General features: G+C 53.5%; 4 protein-coding genes across 4 annotated transcripts in view; 3 read left to right on the plus strand and 1 right to left on the minus strand.

Moving 5' to 3' along the window:
• The window catches only part of AURANDRAFT_72314 (hypothetical protein), a gene marked incomplete at both ends in the record, with an annotated part of 7843 nt that extends 1507 nt beyond the window's left edge, over positions 1-6336 (plus strand). The window contains 9 exons of the mRNA XM_009041832.1: positions 147-345; positions 381-412; positions 482-2245; positions 2299-2494; positions 2587-3027; positions 3240-3996; positions 4219-4654; positions 5535-5922; positions 6262-6336. Of these exons, the coding sequence (XP_009040080.1) occupies positions 147-345; positions 381-412; positions 482-2245; positions 2299-2494; positions 2587-3027; positions 3240-3996; positions 4219-4654; positions 5535-5922; positions 6262-6336 (4288 nt within the window). The remainder of the gene's footprint in view (positions 1-146; positions 346-380; positions 413-481; positions 2246-2298; positions 2495-2586; positions 3028-3239; positions 3997-4218; positions 4655-5534; positions 5923-6261) is intronic.
• Positions 6337-6719: 383 nt separating this feature from the next.
• AURANDRAFT_72315 (hypothetical protein) lies at positions 6720-9223 on the plus strand (the record flags this gene model as incomplete). The annotated part of the gene is made up of 4 exons (XM_009041833.1): positions 6720-7834; positions 7856-8289; positions 8347-8482; positions 8693-9223. The coding sequence occupies 4 exons, from the start codon at positions 6919-6921 to the stop codon at positions 9142-9144; spliced, it is 1938 nt and encodes a 645-aa protein (XP_009040081.1).
• A 1476-nt stretch (positions 9224-10699) lies between these two features.
• On the plus strand, positions 10700-13732 carry AURANDRAFT_38620 (hypothetical protein; the record flags this gene model as incomplete). The annotated part of the gene is made up of 1 exon (XM_009041834.1): positions 10700-13732. One exon carries the CDS (start codon positions 10849-10851, stop codon positions 13687-13689), a length of 2841 nt encoding a protein of 946 aa, XP_009040082.1.
• Positions 13733-14455: 723 nt separating this feature from the next.
• AURANDRAFT_54797 (hypothetical protein) lies at positions 14456-16912 on the minus strand (the record flags this gene model as incomplete). Its single annotated transcript, XM_009041865.1, has 2 exons — positions 14456-16377; positions 16455-16912. The coding sequence occupies 2 exons, from the start codon at positions 16910-16912 to the stop codon at positions 14697-14699; spliced, it is 2139 nt and encodes a 712-aa protein (XP_009040113.1).
• Positions 16913-17981: the final 1069 nt, after the last annotated feature.

The following is a 17981-nucleotide window of genomic DNA, read 5'->3' on the forward strand; positions in this document are numbered from 1 at the left end:
AACCGCGCAGGTGCAAATCGGATCACTTAAGATCGAGTCAGCACGGCGTTACCTAGCAGCGCTGGTACAGGAGCTCGAATTAGCTTGTGTAATTCCGTACCTCCGCCGTGTTGCAGGACTTGGAGCCCCCTAATCAATTTAATTAGGCCGATGACTTTTATAAGGCTCCTCGACGAGGAACTTTTGGGATTGGCGGGTCTGATAAACACGGTTACTTTCGTGAAGCGGATGAAAAAATTGAACACGGATCTAGTATACAGGCAACGCAAGTATAATTTGTTGCACGAAGAGAGCGAAGGATACTCAAAGGTTACGCCCCGTGCCTTGGATTTGAGTTCGGGAAGGGTTCGCGCGACTTCACTAGATGAAGACCGCCATAGGTTACGACAATGCTAGCGCCAGCGCATTTCATGTTTTTTAAACGGCCTTCACGTGTGCCATCAGTTTATCAGGTAGCGTGCAAGATATTTTTTGCGCATAGGCTTTCACGGCTCCGGAGGGGCACATCTTTGATGGGGGCCGCACAGACACTTCGAGCTCTTATTGGAGGCTTCGATCTAGACCCAAATCGCGTTTTGGACATAGTGCTTGAGTCTCTCGAGCGCGACTGCGGCAGCTCCTCTGAAGTTATTGAGGCCCATCTCAACCTTGCTCAGCAACTCTCGCTGAATGAATCATTTCCACACATTCTGGGTTTCAAATTTCAGCACTATCACAAACAATCGGCCACGCCACGATCTCTTTGTCGTCTTGCAGTTATGCTTCTTAGTGCGAATGTGATAAGCATTGAAGCGCTCCTGCCGCATCTTGCCCCATCATTGGGAACCCTTGCAGATGATGCGAAACAGTTTGGTGAACAGACAGACAAAGAAGCAGGCTGCTTTGGTGTCATCTCGCTTGGTGGCTCTGGAGAAAAATCTGATCTGGGCATGCAGCGCAGCAGAATTCATGCTGCATCGAAGGTACATGAAGATTCAAACGACGTATCGACTCAGATTTTTGGTATCGTGGAAGCCCTCTTGTGGGATCAACGTTGGCATCTTGCTGAACCCCTTCTTTCACGCATGGAGCGAGGAGGTGCGCTTCCTGGTAGCTATCCCGGATGTCAGCAAGCGCTCTATAGCCTAGCACATTTTGTGCTAGAACCTGTATACATCGTGTTTTCTCCACGGTCGTTTGGTGTTGCATCGCGCTGGTCAGGAGCGATTCGAAGTTCTGATTTAGTCAAAGCCGTGAATCCACGATACACGCGGCGACTTGAACAATCAGATATAGCATTGTTGCCGCAGCTTCTCTTGGTCCTGGAGCCGCTTTGCTATCACCTTCACGTCTACACAGCATTTGACGCGTCACTCGTGACCAAGCTTGCACGTGTCCTCAAGCACTTGCTCCAGCCGTGCTGGCGTGGAACTGACGAATCATTGGTCGCAAGACGGCTTCTAGAGCACGTCTTGCTACCCACACTATCACTTATGCCGGGCAACCCTGGCTGCGTGCTCGAGGTATGGGCAGCGACGAGGTGTCTTCCGTACTGCGAGCGCCATTTACTTTACAAAGCTTGGCGTGGTCGCGGTGTTGATCGCACTGCGATCGGCTTGAAACACTTTGAGGTCGCGCGAGCTGAGTGCGAGGCGGGCCATGACGCGAGACAGGCGCTGAAGCGTGTTGCAAATGAAAAAAAAAATGCCAAACATGTGGGACGTGCGTTGGCAAAAACAGCTCACTCGAATCCTTTTGTTGTCTTCCATATCATCCTCTCACAGATAGAATCCTATGATAATATGATTCAGCCAATCATAGAGTCCTTCGGCTTCATGACGCCCCTGGCGCTGGACGTCCTCTCATATATGCTTCCACTTCACCTTGCAGATACGTCCCGTCATAAATTACAGGATAATGGTATCCATATTTCTCATTGGTTTCAGTATCTCGCTAATTTTACCGGTGTATTTTATCGCGTTTACCCACAAACTGAGCTTCGGTGTCTCATCGATTTTCTTCTGCTTCGCCTCAAGGCAGGTGGCTCTCACGAGCTACTTGTCTTCAATGAACTTCTGGCGCGCATGGGTGGTTGCGAAGTGCTCGAAGACATATCTGACGCTCAGCTTGGCGGTCTTGCGGGCGGCGAGGTACTCCGTCGTGAAATATTCGCTTTCGAGAAAGCATCCAAACGTGCTATTTCACGTCTGCAAGATGCTTTGTGCACACCAGACAAGGCTGCACCAATGCTTGCTTTAGTCGCCCAGTCACGCTCTGTGTCGTTCCATCGTTTGATCATCACCGATGATGTGATATTAGGCAGCGCGGGTATGCGCTATTCAAGGGAGAAATGGATCATGTTAAACAGCTCGGGCAGCTCTTTGACCGATGCCAGCGGGTTTTGGTTCAGCTAGTTGAGTTTCTCGCGCGCTCAACTGAGCGTCCGACCAACCTCGGTACCCAAGAAAAGCACTCATACCTTGAGCTTTTGCCCGACCTACAGACTCTCTGTGGTGTACTGTCCCGAGTGTAGATTTCGGTCTGTTCTCCGTCCCCTATTCATACATCAATTACTTTGTGTTGATCAAACATGTTTCCTTTCTCTAGGCGATGTGCGTCGAGCCGCAGGTCGCTTTTCATGCCGCACGGCCGTTGATGGCTGCAGCAGCAGCAGCCCGACGAAATGCCGCGAAGAATCAGCTCGATATAACAGCAAAGATCGCGCGCGGACCAGATGGTGGTCATCTCAGGAGGTGGGACCCAGACGACGAAACAATGAATGCTGCCATGCTTGCTGTATCGCCGGCACACGACTGGGAAGCAATTACGATTCAGTTCTACCTAACATTTTGGTCGCTATCCCTTTACGACATAAAAGTACCTACCAAGGCCTATGACGCGCAAATCACTCTCCTTCGGGCAAAATATAATAATACACAGCGTGAAGTTGAGGAACCAGAGAAGCGCAAGAAGGAAATGGCACGTTATCTCGGAACAGTTGAAGCACTTTCATCAGAGCTGGCTGCACAAAAAGATCACTGCAAGCAGGTTCTTAGCGAACTCCAGTCTAAACGTGACACGCTCCTCGGTTCGGTTGTTTTGACCAGAGAAGCATCTTCATACATTCGGGCAAAACAACTTCAAAATTGAGGGGGAGTTTTTCGGTGGTCATTTAAATCCGAGAAGCATTTCGAGAAAGCAACTTCATATTTGAGAGGCAATTCTTACGGTTGCTAGGCATCAGCTTTTGCACGTCACAGGCCGAAGACCAACGTCGCTCCATCTCAGAGTCTGTGCTACAACATTGTGTAATGCCACGTATCACTATTACACCAGAAGATTCTCTCTTCTGTGCAAGCTTTTTTCATAAGCTCCACACGATAGAGACGCCCAATTTCAGCAGCCTCCAGTACTATGATAGAGTCGTCAAAGATGTCTTTCCTGTTGTGTATTGTGCAACAGATCATGAGGCCGGCTGTCTTGGCATATTCCTCAAGGCAACCTTTGAGCCATTAAAGCGCTGGCGCTTTGATAAACACCTCTATGAGAAGGAAGCAGCCTCAAAGCCGGGCTTCTCTGTTGCTATCGGCTCTCCTGCGCGCTGCTCGTACGAACAGTACTGTACGGTGTTTTTTAAATGGTATGACAAGATCACCAAGATTGCCCTTCATTGTCTCGACCAGTATGAGGATCATGGTCGAGCCTGTCTTCTTGTCCTCATCAAACTTGACGGCGTTTACCCTGCCCGCAAACGTGTGAATGCCCTTTTGATGGACAAGCTAGACATCATCAGGAAGCAAGAAGATATGAAAGATGTCCAAGCCATGGCCCAGCGCTACCACACACTCCTCAAGAAACGGAAAGATTCTTTATTTGATGATGTTGTTAGCAAGCGTGACGTGCCCAACCCCAAATCCCAAAATGTTAATGTTCCTAGCAAACGCCAAGCTGATTCGACTGCCACAAAACAAGCCTCCCCCGACAGGAACAAGTCCAGCTCGGCTGTCTCGGACCCCAGTCAGACCGGACCTACAGAAGCAGCTGCTTCAACTCCGTCATCGCTGATTCCACTCAAATATGACATGGACTCATCAATGCTCGCTCCTTCGGGCAACCGAGGCGCTAGAAGCTCAAGCATCCAGAAGGAATCGTATGCTAAGGAGCATACTTTATCTCTTACATGCGGCAGCACTGAAGCATTGCCCGATGTCTTGATGCGATCTAACCCAAGCGCGGTAGGTCAGACGAATCTCCAAGGTGTGCAAAGCCGCTCTATCCGTGCTACTACCATGACTGATTCCAAAACTACAAGAAATGCGGGCTCACGGGGTGTTCGCAGCAATCGAGATGAACTTGATGTCTCAACCTCAGTGCCTCACCGCAACCGAATCGACACTCTCACGCACGTGCATGGGCGCGCAGCTGAACGTGTCAGCGACCGCAAAAAGTACGCCGAAAGCCCTCTGCCAAGCACCAAGCCCCCCCCGTCGCCTTCAGGGTTTACAAAGCCGAAGTCCTCCACGCAGCGATTGGATCAGCATCCAAAGCGCACACGCAACGATGACACAAGTCTAGAGCCAAAACGTAATCGTTCCGTTACCGCTCAAAGTAGCAATGACCGTCCGCCTTCCAAGCGTAATCGCGAAGAGGAGAGGCGCCGTGGTGGAGGCCGCAGGTGAGAAAGAAGAGCCCTCTCCAAGTCCCCCTTGAGCAAGTTTCGCAAAGCCAATTCGTGGCTTCCGGTGCATTTGCACGAAAGTTTGGGGCGACCAGACATCCTTATGCGACCAATAAGCGGATCTGCATCTCTTGGTGTCGCCCCCGGGAAGTTCGACATGGCGAGGGATTTTGGCGCCCTTGAGTATTGGCCTCGCCAAATGCTGCCGCGCAAGGCTGTTGTGAGCGCCCCGCGCGGACCATTCCTAGGATATGAAAGGGGTTTGGAGCCAAGTTTCTTCAGCGCTTCGCCTTTGCGCTTCGCTCCGAAAAAGCAATTGATGCTTATGAGTTTGGAAAGGTTTGGGCCTCGGCCACAGCGAATATGTTGGGGGAAACCACAGGTCGGAAGCGACCAGCTTAGTCCGCGTCGGAGCAGCTCGTGGATGGCGATGGGGGGCAACCGGCGAGGGCCCAGCTTAGTTGGACAAGAGAATTCCAACGGAACTGAATTCGCGCTTGCCCGGGACTATTTCGCCCACTGCCGACCTGAGCGCCGCATTGACCGTACTCCGCTCCAGGACCCCCCCGCATGCTAAGGTGGACACAGGCCGCTTTGACGCATTGGCCTCAAAGCGCGCCGGAACCAGGGAGTAAAGCTGCCTAGCGAGCTACCTAGGGCGGGATGTGAGCTCAATGCTCGCCCCACATTTAATGTAATTGCGCTGAGCCTGCTAACTTAGTGTTTTGTTGAACGCCGCAGTTTGGAGAAAATATTTTTCTGGGATTAGTGGCCTATTTTTCTGGGTTTAGTGCCGGGAACTGCGTTTCTGGGTTTAGTGACCGGCGAACGGACCTCCTGGGTTTAGTGATCGGTCACGATGACTTTTTGGGTTTAGGATATTCAAACACGGCTCCGCTGAGCGGCGACAGCAACGCCGTGGTATGGCGGGGATCGCGACGCTCGCGGCCGAGGCCGCCGCCGAGCACGAGCCCCCGCGCTTCCACGCCGAGGCCGCGGCCGCGCGCGAGGCGGCGGCCGAGGCGCCGCCGCCCGGCGCGGGCGACGTGCGGCTCGAGCGCTACAACGCCGCGACCCAACTCTGGCACACGCTCGCGGCCCCGGCCGCGCCGCCCGCCGCGGCGGGGGCGGAGCGCCCCGCCGCCGAACCGCGAGCTCGACGGCCTCGACGACTTCGACTCCCTCCGCGGCGTCATGAAGAAGGCCTACCACCTCGCGCCGCTGACGCCGACGGAGGCGAAGCCCTTCGCGGGCGTCCGCTGGCAGTGCAGCTGCCACAACTTCTGGCACTACGGCAAGTGCAAGCACTCGTTGGCATGGGCGATCTCCCAAGGCGAAATGACCGTCCCCGCGATCTACCGCATCGACCGCATCGGCGACGTGCGCAAGCGCGGCCGGCCCAAAAAGGCCAAGGGCGGCGAGGCCCTGTCGCAGATGGACTGATGACGCGGCGCGCGCGCGCGCGCGCACACTTCCGGGGCCCCAAAACCCAAAATCCCACCTTGTTGTTGTAAACTCAAAAACGCACTCTAAAACCCAGAAACGCAGTTTCCAGGTCACTAAACCCAGAAGCGCAGTTCCCGGCACTAAACCCAGAAAAATAGGCCACTAAACCCAAAACAATAGGGATCCCGCAGTTTGTAAAGCCGTCGGAATCTAAGTCCCGTACATCATGTTAGAATCCGAGTATGCTAGTATGAAGCACCAGCATAGTATAGCATGAGCATAGCCAAAGTCGGCTGCGCCGATCCATACCGACATACCTATCATCATCCAGCTAAATAAAACTGCTGGTTGTGGTGGTCCTCTCCCAGCTCGCCGCTTCCGAGTCCCCGGGGTCCGGGGTGGCGCGGCTTATATTTTTGGCCCGCCCACCACCCTCCTTCGGCACAAATGAAGCACCCGCCCTGCCCTACCCTCCTCCATCCCCGCTGAGGTGGCTGCGCCATCCAAGCACGGTCCGTCGGCCTTCATTCTGGCATCTTTAATTGAAACTGAGCTCAACCTCCCTTTGAGGGAGGATTTTACTTGCTTCCTTTAGCTCAGGCTAGTGGGAGATACGAACGGCCAAGTGGACGGAAATGGCTGGTGATCAAATATGAGAGTGAAGGTCGCTATCGGCCTTCAGGGCCCTTGCGATTTCCTCGGTACCCGTGCATCCCAAACGGCGCCAATCACTATGGCCAGGGTCCCCGGCTTATGACAGGACAGCCAAAGAATAAGCAAGGGAACACTGAACCTCTCTAATATTACCGGCGAAGATGTCGGAGCTGGAAATCAAGCACCTCGTGAAGTCCTCGCAGAAACATTTGCAGAAATTACGTTGGGGGCAGCCACTGCTGGATACGTCGCACGAGAGTCGCGCGGAGTTAGAGGCCATAAACGGCGGACCCATCTTTGGCCGCGAGGCAAATCAGGCCATCGGGGGGCGAAGCCTGATGATGCACGCGCTTTTCTCACCTGCAATCCGCAAGATAGCGAGAAAGATGCGGCAGGGGCGACAGAACTTTATGGAGGAGCGCCTCAACAAACATCTCCGGGGCCATCAGTTGCATGAAGATGCACTGACATCACTGAAGACATCGGCATCGGCCCTGGCCCTCGGAGTAGCCGATGCATGTCGCACACAAGAACCGATGGCGCCGGCACTCGCGACGAGCCACCACAAGATGCTCGAGGCTAAGAATGAGATGGCACTTGCGATTTCAAAGCACCTTGTTTCGGCAACTATCCCGCAAAATAGTCCACAGACGCCACCACTGAATCATCCTAAGGGCGCTGTCGTGTACTATGGGTCCGCAATCGCCTTGCAGGCAAATCATGGTGGATATATGGGCCTTAACCAGCACGGCCGGGTTGATGCAGTTGCCATACGGCCTACACCACCGTGCCTTCTTACTTTATGGAACATGATGGACTTAGGAGATGTTGGGGCGATAAGATATGGAGACCAAGTATGGCTCCAGTGCTCCCGCTACGAGCTGCTTGGTACATCAGCTATGCCTCACGATGTCGGTGCTGAGTGGAATGCCATCGTTGGTGACATTGCTGAGGCAAGCAGAGGTGCACCCAACCATGGTGGAGAGCAACAGACCGGCCCGGATTGGGAGGCATACTCGTCTTCCTTCGCTAGAGAGCGTCGCATAGCACGACGTGCAGCTGAGACTCTTGCCCAAGGTCCGATTACCCAGCCTGTAGGTGGCCGCATTCGCGAGACCGTTGGCCGTCTTGTCGCGGTGCCGTGTGGGGGGGCAAGCGCAGTTGGAGCGCGTGCAAGTGCTCGATGGGTCATTCTTCATCGAAAACATCCCCACGCGACAATTGGCACCCATATCATGCACGAAGATGACATTGTACTCCAGCAGGAGGAACTATATGTATCCTCAAGAAAAAAAGATTGCTGTGAGTTACGCGTACCCCGCACCGATGTCGCTGGTAAACCGGAAGGTACTGAGAAGCTGAATAGCTTCAGACAAGTTTCCAATGGCCATGAGCTCAGTTCAATTGTGGACGACACTGTCTCTGTTGTTTTCAAGAGTGGCCTAGGAGCGCGATCACGCGAGAGTACACAGCCAATCGCAAGCTCATTGACTGATATATTCGACAAGGAGTATAGTTTTACACTACGCATAGTGACGCTTCCCCAAAGTTCACTAGATGAGAGAAAAAGAATGGTGAGCGCAATGCAGGCGACAATCCAGCTGACTAAGTCCAAAGACCGTGCGCTCCAGCAAGTTCCAGCTCTCATGCGCATGCGTCTTGAGCAGCGCCTCGACGCAAAGGCCAATGAGCAGGCAATCTTAGCACGTACCCTGAATGAACGAGGTTCACTTGAAGCCCACATGGCAGAGAAATACAGAACACACCCGCACAAGGACTGGAGCGGACCTCATGCTACTAGCACCCAGCATCAAACGCAGTCACCTGCGCTGAAAAGAGTTTTGCTCCTTTCTCCAACGACGATATTACCCTCGGAACCAATTAACGCCGATGCAGAATGCCATGAGTCTTGGCAACACTCCCAGCCATGCACAGATCCACGGAAGACTAACGTGGCGAAACAAAATAAATTGGCATGTCTTGCCCAGTCCTATACACATCGTGTTTCACAATCTGCCATCATGCTAGACACCTTTAAGATGAGCTCCATCGGGCAAGTCGAGCTTCTGCGGCGGACGAAGGCAACCCGGACTATACAAGGCTGGTGTAAACGCCGATTCATGTTTAAGTGGGGGCATCAAATGGCCCGGCTCGATCAAGAGTGCATCTCCAAGCTAGATAACGACAGACGCAAAGATAATTCGGCGCGCTGCCGCTTTGCTGCTCGAGAGCATATACTCCAGGACTTTTTTATAACAGATGCCCCTCTAGCCGTCGCGAGTCGCGCTAATCTCGCCGCCCCGCCACCCGCTTCTGCGGCCTACAAGCTCCGCCGCACCGTCGGAAGTGCCTTTGCCATATCCCAGGGGCGCTGGAGAGCGAGGTAGTCCGGCGGCTCCAACTTCCTGCCGCAATGTAGCCAAACCATAGCCACAGTCGGGGATTTGGTCATAATAGCGAGATAGTAAACTCCGGGACGTGGAAGCAGCCTGGTGGTGCTGCCCTGCCGCCATGAGGAGAACGAATCTATGCATGGTCCGAGGCCCTTTTTAGTTGCCGCTGAGCTCGGCTAGCTTTGTTAGCGACTTTCCCGGTACATTCGATGGCGAGTGCTCCTCAGGACTAGAGCGAGGTTTACCTGCTCGAGAAGTCCAGTACTTTGGAGGCGCTCGGCTTCGGTTTTCCTGGGAGTACTATTTAAATCCTAATGCTCCTGCGGTGCGCCTATACCGCCAATGGTCGCGCAAGTACGCGCCGCTTTAATCCCTTCCCGACGCCGGCGGCGTTTTTTTTTGCCCCGGCCAAAATCGGCACGGCCCACGGCCCGCAGGGCACAGCCCACCGGTGCATCTGTCGGCCTGGGCGGCGCTCCATCAGCCATACTTCGATTTCGGTTAACGGTAGAAATACGTAATGTTTTTCTCTGGTCTGCCCTCAGTGTGCGAAACGACCATAGGGCTAGCCGCGGCCATAGAAATATTAAATATTGTTTCGCGGTCGCCCGGCGGGAGGTCCTCATAGAGGTCCTCCGTCCACCGCGCGCGCGGGGGTCACGCCGGAACGCAAATTGAGGCAAAATTGGTGACTTATGGCCCCGGCCAGGCCGCGCTGTCAAGTTAGCGCGCTAAACATATCACCTGAGGCGTTTTGAGAGGTTGGGGTCGTTGGTTCGGGTCGGGAATCGGATGATATATCTTCAATGTGCGGTGACACTTCCCCCCAACGGCCGTGGGACAATTCGTTTATATTATTCGTTTCGCACACTGTCTGAGGGGTCCGCCTATCAATTGAAATGTCAGTCCTGCTCGACTTGTTGTTCTTTTACCATAAACGGTGGAAAGAACACTCGACCACACTCGAGGTTTACTCGAGGGACTCAGCTGCTAAAATGCGCGAGTCGAGTGGTTGAGCCAAGGAGCCAGATCCGTAACTCTCGCTGGAGTTATACGACCTGTGGGCCCATAACCCTCGCAGGGGCAGCTGCGAGAGTTACGTGGACTGACCTACTGGCGTTAGCGCCAGGGAGGGAGGATCTCAGTACTTTGGGATAGGAAAGGAAAGAGAGAAGGGAGGAGAGCCTCCAAGAGAAAAGGGAGGAGAGCCTCCTCAGTGGGGAAGGTCAGTCAGGGTGGCAGTAGGCTCAGTAGGCTGAGCCTATGGTCCTAGAGGAAGGTAGACCTTGAGGGTAGGTTGAAGTAGAACTTGAGGGTAAGTTGAGGAAGAGTCAGGAAATAATCCTTGAGTTTTGTCTAGCTGTACGCGATGAACCCAGCTCGCTTCGGAGCCAACGGGCCCAAGCGACCCGTGTTCTGCTTAGCCTGCGGTAGGGTCCTGGAGCGGAGCACAGTAGCTCACTCAGGCTAGTGGGAGAGGTTGGGAGATACGAAGGCAAGTGGAGGAATACAGTCGTAGCTGTAATTGCGTAGTGGACATCGATCAAAATTCCGCGAGATGCTGGTTTTTCCTTGCTAGGTTGTTCTTTGGTGCCGCTACCTCTTGCGCCCCCCTCCACATATCTTGGCCCGACGGCCGAGCGGAGGGAAACGCCTTAACAAATCATCGTTCGAAGTTTGAAGTGCGACGACCGAGTCATGTCATCAAATCTGGACGAGGAAATCGGCGCTCGCTATTTTGCGTTAAACACAGTTGATGAAGTTTTTAAGACAGCGACGCTTGGTGGGTCAGTGGCCGAAACCGTCCTTGCGGAGCAGATCGGTCGTTTCGAACCATTGAATACACCGTTCGGGTGCAAACCACTCGTATATGCTGATTGGACGGCATCAGCTCGCGCTTTACGACATGTAGAGCTCTTTTTGAGTAATCAGGTTTTACCTCTGTATGGGAACACGCACACGGCCGCATCAGCATGTGGGGCACAGAGTTCTTCGTTCGTGGCCGAAGCACGACAAGTAGTAGGTGAATTTTGCAACGCTAGAACAACAGGCAAGGCGGCGTCTGATGTTGTCTTATTTTGTGGAGCGGGAACTACTTCCGCGGTCAATCAACTTGTGTCAATTCTTGGCGTGCGCGAAGCTCGTGATGTGCTCGTGCTTGTCGGACCATACGAGCACCACAGCAACCTCTTGCCATGGCGTGAGGCAGGTGCAACAGTAGAGACCGTTCTCGGGAACAGAGACGACGGCTTGGACCTCGATGATTTGGAAATTCGCCTGACTAGACCGGGCGTTAGAGATCGTCTCGTCATCGGCGCATTTTGTGCGGTGTCAAACGTGACAGGTGCAAAGACGAATGTAAGTTCGGTCACGCATCTGCTCAAGAAACATGGTGCTTTAAGTTGTTGGGACTATGCGACCGCAGCTGCACACGGATCCCCATCGATGCACCACGAAGGTGCCTCTGCAGACGCACTCTACTTTTCGTGCCACAAACTCTTGGGCGGCATTAGTGCTCCAGGAATTCTTGTAGTGCGAAAGGAACTGATAAGAAGAGATCGATCTCCGAGTCGACCCGGGGGGGGTACAGTTTTTTTTGCAACCGAAGATGGGCACAGATTTCTTTCGAATCGTGTTGAGCGTGAGCAGGGAGGGACGCCCGACATAGTTGGAGCTTGTCGTGCAGCGCTTTGCATCTCGATTGCACGGGCCATAGACTGCGAACAAAAGTTGTATTTTAATCAAAAGGTGCCTTGGGATCGCGGCACTTCAATCAAGAAGCTTTATAGTTTGGTAAAAAATCCCAAGAGTCTCGTCGTTCTTGGCCATACGACAGTCGCAACTTCCGCGGTGCCAATTTTGAGCTTCTTGGTTCGCGCCGGCCCTGGTTGGCTGCATTACAATTTTGTTTGTCAGCTACTGAATGATCTCTTTGGAGTCCAGAGTCGCGGTGGCTGCCAGTGCGCAGGTCCTTATGCTCACGAACTTCTTGGATTATCCAAGGGTGCGTCAGATGCCCTACAAACGGCTTTACTAACCAAGACACCTGATCGTGAGCTATTAAGGCCCGGGTTTAGTAGGATTAGCCTGCCAGGTGGCGGTGCTTGGGCCAGCGAGGAAGAGATTGATTACGTACTGAGAGCAGTCGCTATTGTTGTCGATATGGGCTGGCGGGCATTGCCCATCTACAGAGCCGAGCCCAAGACGGGCGAGTGGCGGCACCGGGCCAGGTTCTCGAAGCCACTCGGTGACGCTCGACGTTGGCTAAGTAGGTTCGATGTGAGCCAATCTCCGCTCACTCCTGTCCTACCGACCAATCGCCGTGGTAAGCCAGATTTTGAATTTTTACTCCGGGAAGGTGAGCGTATTCTGAAGCTGTGTAGCAATGAGAAGATAATTTGCGATGACGACGAGTTTGAACCTTTGAGGTGGTTTGTCACGGCAAAGAACGCGGCGTCTCAAATGGATCTCTGTAACACATTCACTTGGGATCCTGCGGGTGATCCACGAGGCCCAATCAGACCACCACCCTTGGGGCAATATGAGATTCCCTTCAGAGTTGAGGGTGTTCTCTTTGGACCCAAGAGGCTCGGCCCAGAAGAGAGGAAGAAGGCCCTCCGCGGAGCGGTCAAGCCCCACACGATAAACATCGATATAACACACACAGTTAGTCAACATCCTACTCCAAGCCAACCCCCCGTAATTCCGAACCTTGTCAAGGCAATAGCACCGCCAAAGAAGCTCATGCGTGTTGTCGGCGAGGCTATTAGAGACTGGACCATGATTAAGGAAGGTGATAAAGTCCTTCTTGGCCTTTCTGGTGGTAAGGACTCTTTATCATTACTGCATATATTGCTTGACTTGCAGAAACGTGCCCCAATTAGATTCGAATTAGCATGTGCAACTGTTGACCCAATGACCTCTAGCTTTGACCCTTCACCTCTGATACCATATGTCAAGGCCCTCGGTGTCAGGTACTTTTATCTTAAAGATCACATCATCGACTATGCAAATACCGTCAAACCCTCAAGTCTCTGCTCCTATTGCGCGCGCATGAAGCGAGGCGCGCTCTATACCTGTGCTTCTCGTGAAGGGTACAATATTCTCGCGCTGGCACAGCATCTTGACGATCTGGCTGAGTCCTTCATCATGGGAGCCTTTCATAACGGGCAACTGCGAACGATGCGTTCCAAATACATTGCGGACCGCGGTGTTACTGTTATTCGGCCGCTCGTTTACGCTCGTGAGCATATGATGAAGAGCTTCGCCATGGAAGCCCAGTTGCCGATCATCAACGAAAACTGTCCTGCGTGCTTCGAGGAGCCAAAAGAACGCGCCCGCGTGAAGAAGCTCCTCTCGCGCGAGGAGCAGCTTTACCCGAAGATCTACAATTCGCTTCGACGCTGTATTACGCCCCTCATGGATGACGCAGTATACCCCGCTCTTAGAGCCTCGAACGACACACTGAAGGCGGGCGCCATTCGGTCACGCCCTAGGCCCCATGGCCCCTTTGGTGAGTGCCCAAGAGACGTGCCCTAAATTCGCTAGTCCCAGCCACATGTCCCTCTAATACCAGATCCGTATTGAACTAAAGACGCCAAAAAGTGCAAAGACGCCAAAAAGTGTACAGCGCTTGACTGCAACGCTCATCTATGCGCACCCCAGGAAGTGGTTAGCACCGCTGTAAGATGACTGCGGGCTCCGCAGCAGCTAAAGACGGGGTTTTGCCGAAAGACTACCCCCCCTTGGTTGGAAAACACGCGCAAAAAAACGCGGTATATATACGCCATAATAAACGCGGCCCAGGAACCCGCGTAATTTACGTAAAAAACGCGGTACTTTATTTTTCAACGCAGTTTTTTTAAGTTATGAACGGACCGCTGTGATGTCTATCACCATACAAGTCGCAAGAAGAAGGAGAGATGGACATATGATTGTCGAGGTCAAGTGGGGCCCGAAAGACAAGATCAATATTAGCTGTGCGCTCCGAGCCATCAATGTCCCAAAGTTCATCATAGATTGTGAAGTTTATTCCGCCAGGGGTTAGTTCTGCATATGAGCCCAGGGAACCCGAAACGCCCCCGACAATTGATCTTGGTCGGCGGCTTTGGGGCTTTACTCGGGCGCCGGGGGGGCGGGCGGCCCCCAAACTAGAACGCGTCGAATTTCCCGCGGGCTGGGCTGCCCCGATGCTGCCCAGGCCGATCGCCCGAGCTAGACTCCGCTGCCGTCAGGCGGGAGGGTGTGTTTTGTCATCTGCTCAGTATTTGTTGGAGGGGCCTCCAATCCCGGAGGGCCCTTGACACCGGGCATTGCCTTAACACACCGGCGAGCTAAACCTTCAAAGGCCCCTAGGGCGTACGTAAGAGCTCCGACGCACGCGGCATGTCACAGAGCAGACTCGCGCTCCCCCCTGGGGGGACGGGCGGCTGTCCTGTGCCCCCTGAGGGGCGGGCGGTTGTCCTCTGGTCAACCTTCTGATTCCATCCAGCATACGAGTTAGGCAGTCGCATTGTGACTGAAGGAAATGCGTCATTAGCGCTCGCCTAAGCATCCACGGTGCGCCTCCGGGTTGGGCGTCCCGATTTGGGTCTTGTTTTCGATCGAGGCCTGTCTTCGCCATCGTTCCCGTTGGCAGGATGTTTCTCCATATCGTCGTTATTATAGTGCTGGTATGGATTCGGTATACCATTCAAAGAAATTTTGCCTGCTGCACTTTCATCTGCATCTGGGCGGTCACGCACACGGCCCATTGCTGAACCAGGGCGCCAGGAGGCACTGACTTTCGGCTTTCGGCTGTTGCCGGCAAATTCGACCCCTCGGATTGCCCAAGTATCCTCCTCTTCGTTCCAAGTTGCATGGCGCTCAAACTTTCGTTCTTCTTCAGGAGGCACGAAGTTGTTCATCAGTAGCTCTTTCAACTTGAGCTGCCGGGAGAGTTGGCGAATTGTGTCCAGCATGTCCTCACGTTCGCGCTGAAACTCCTCCTGCACATCATGCGTTTCGCCCTGGCACGTCTGAAGCCGCTGCCAGAGCTTCTTGAGCTTTCGGGTTTTGTCATCGGCTTCGTCCTGCTTCGTAGCATATTTCTCCTCGAGCGCAAAAATATCTTCCTCCTTGGCTCGAACCTGACGTGCGAGAGCCTGCTCCTGCTCTTTCCGCTCCTCCAGTTCGAGCTGAGCGCGACGCAACATGGCTTCCTGCTTCGCCGCCTTGTCTAGGAGCTTACCACCCTGCATGAGCTTTTCCTGCATTGACTGCAACTTCTTTTCAAGAGTGAGGCGCTGCTTCTCCGAGTGCGCTGCACGATCTGCTTCTGCATCGAGCTTCTGCTTCAACTTTTCTCTTTCTTTCGTGGTGCGAGTCTGGGAATCCAACACCTCCTTCATCTCAGCTTCGGCTTGACGACGCATTTGTTCGGTCTCTTTGTTAGCTGCTGCCTTGAGCTCGGCAAGTTCCTCTTCTGTCGCTGCTCCTTGTACTTCAACAATCTTCTCGACCTCAATGACCTTCTCTACCACTCGTTGCTCAGTGACTATCTTACCCTCACCGGTGCCATAGCCAAAGCTATCCACCCCCTGACTAGCTAGTTGCTCCTTGAGCCGTTTGATTTCATCTTGAAATTCGCGCAGCATAGCATCTTTCGGGTCCTCGTTGATTTTTGGCTTGTTCTTGATGTTCTTTGCACGATTTGCATACCGGAGTGTGGAAATGGTCTCATCGAAGTTATAGCCCGCCGGACCGCAATTGGCACACATCACAGTCTTTGTGTTTCCGCCCAATGAATCTTGTAGTAGACGAGTCAACTTCGAATCACGATATGGAATATGCTGCGACTTACCATCTACTAGAGCCGAAATGACGTTCCCTAGTGCAGACAGGGACAGGTTTATCTTTGTTGCTTCCTTCAGCCGATCGCCGGTGGCCCCTGTTTTCGCTTGACGTTCCGAGCCAGCCAGGTCAACGAGATTTAATTTGCCCACGTGTATGTGCTCACCGCGTTTTTCATCCACCTCTGCGCACTCCACGATGATGGTGAAGATGGCGTGAGATCTCGAAGAACCAGCATTCATAAGCGTCGCGCCCACTGATCTATTCTTCTTGCCTGCCTGCATTACTTGATCAATTTCATGCGATGATTTCACCACAAACGAGGTAAGATCCTTCACATAAACGCCAGAGTCTACATTTTCTTTTAAATCTAATCGGTTCTTCGGTTCTTTTGACCTATGTAGTACTTGCACTACGTTGAGACATAGACTAGTCATTAGTTGTTGGTGAAATTGTCAGACACGCGCGGAAACAAAAGATCACGAATCTCTTCATTGTAAATTTCGAGGTAGGATGCACGCACAAGGAAGTGCTGATGCTCCTCAGCAACAGCAACCTTATCGAAGATATGTTGGAAAGCGTTGGGAATAATACCACGGAGTTCAGGTGGGTCGGGGACGCCTTCCATGGTGAAAGTTTTTCCTGCCCCCGTCTGACCGTATGCGAATATAGTTCCGTTGTAACCATTAAGCACAGCCTCGACAACCGTAGCACCGCACTTGTCGTAGATGGACTTCTGTGTACAATTTGCTGCAAAAACCGCATCAAAAGTAAATGATTTGGGTGGGTCGGACGCATCGGCCTTCGGGTTGGTACAAGTAATGGTGCCCCGCGCCTCCTCGGCTACAGTTGTCGCGACATGCCCATCTTGCTGCTCCTTTCGAGAGAGCGGACGCACTCGAACGACTACCTTGACGCTCTCACTGGGCATATTTCGCTCACACGTCCGGACAGGATTAGTAATCACAATTATTGAATCAAGCACCGGTCAATAGAGAATTTTAGATTTTCAACCAAATTGGTCCTTTTGCAGCCAAACCATCAAATTTGGTCGCTCCCGGGGTGGGTAGCAGAGCTGTAGCCAAGTGTTACAAACACTAACTAGAGCTCACGAAACACTCGTAGACAGTTGCAGTGAACGTATCGAGCAGTATCGGCGGCGGGCAAACACTTGCATTGCGTGCGTCGAAACACTTGTAGGGCTGCGGCGACAGCTGTGTGTCGCTCGGGCCGTCGCTCGTCGTCATGGTCAACCCGGGTACCCCGAAGATTTCGGCAGATCTCGTTCGCAACCTTCCGCGGTCGCGCGGCAAAATAAGCGGCGTGACGCTGACATGCGCCGCCGCCGCGCTCCTAGACAAAGCAAGCTAAGAAGTAGCGGCCCGTGCGACCGTCTTCGTGGCGTCACATGATGGCCTGGGGATCGGGCAGCCACGCGGCAGCTTGTGCGAGTGGCGCAAGACGCGGCGCCTTCGGGCGCCGAGGGGCGCCGCAGCGCGTCGAGGCAGCCAGCCCGTCGTAAAAAGATGGCTAAAAATTCATCAAGATGCCGAAGATGACAAACTTCGCATTTTAGACGCCTGTGACCACAATCAGCTGCCCTTGACCACGGCCCGGCGCCCGGACACGTCCCCGGGCGTTCCGTCAGGAAAGGCGGCGGCACCGGGGCCGCACCGCAGCTCGTCGACGGTGTATTTTATTTTATTTTTTTGGGATTTTCGGCCGCGCGCGCACGCGCGCGCTTCCGCGAGGTCGTCTTACACGGTACCAAGGGCGTCGAAAATGAATTCAGAGCCTCCGGAATGTATTCAGGCGTACGGGGTTCGTCCCGATTCGTCGCGGAAAGTGACATCGCGGATTTTGGCCTGGCTGGGCCTGTGACGACCGCATTCACAAAGTCACCCACCGCCGCTGCAGTGCGCTGGAAGGAATTCAGGTACTCCCCGGCGGCGTCTACGTCCTCCTCACTGTCCATATAGAGGAGTCCCGGGATTTTTTGA

The sequence above is a fragment of the Aureococcus anophagefferens genome (assembly GCF_000186865.1).
Source record: "Aureococcus anophagefferens unplaced genomic scaffold AURANscaffold_24, whole genome shotgun sequence".
NCBI lineage: Eukaryota > Pelagophyceae > Pelagomonadales > Pelagomonadaceae > Aureococcus > Aureococcus anophagefferens.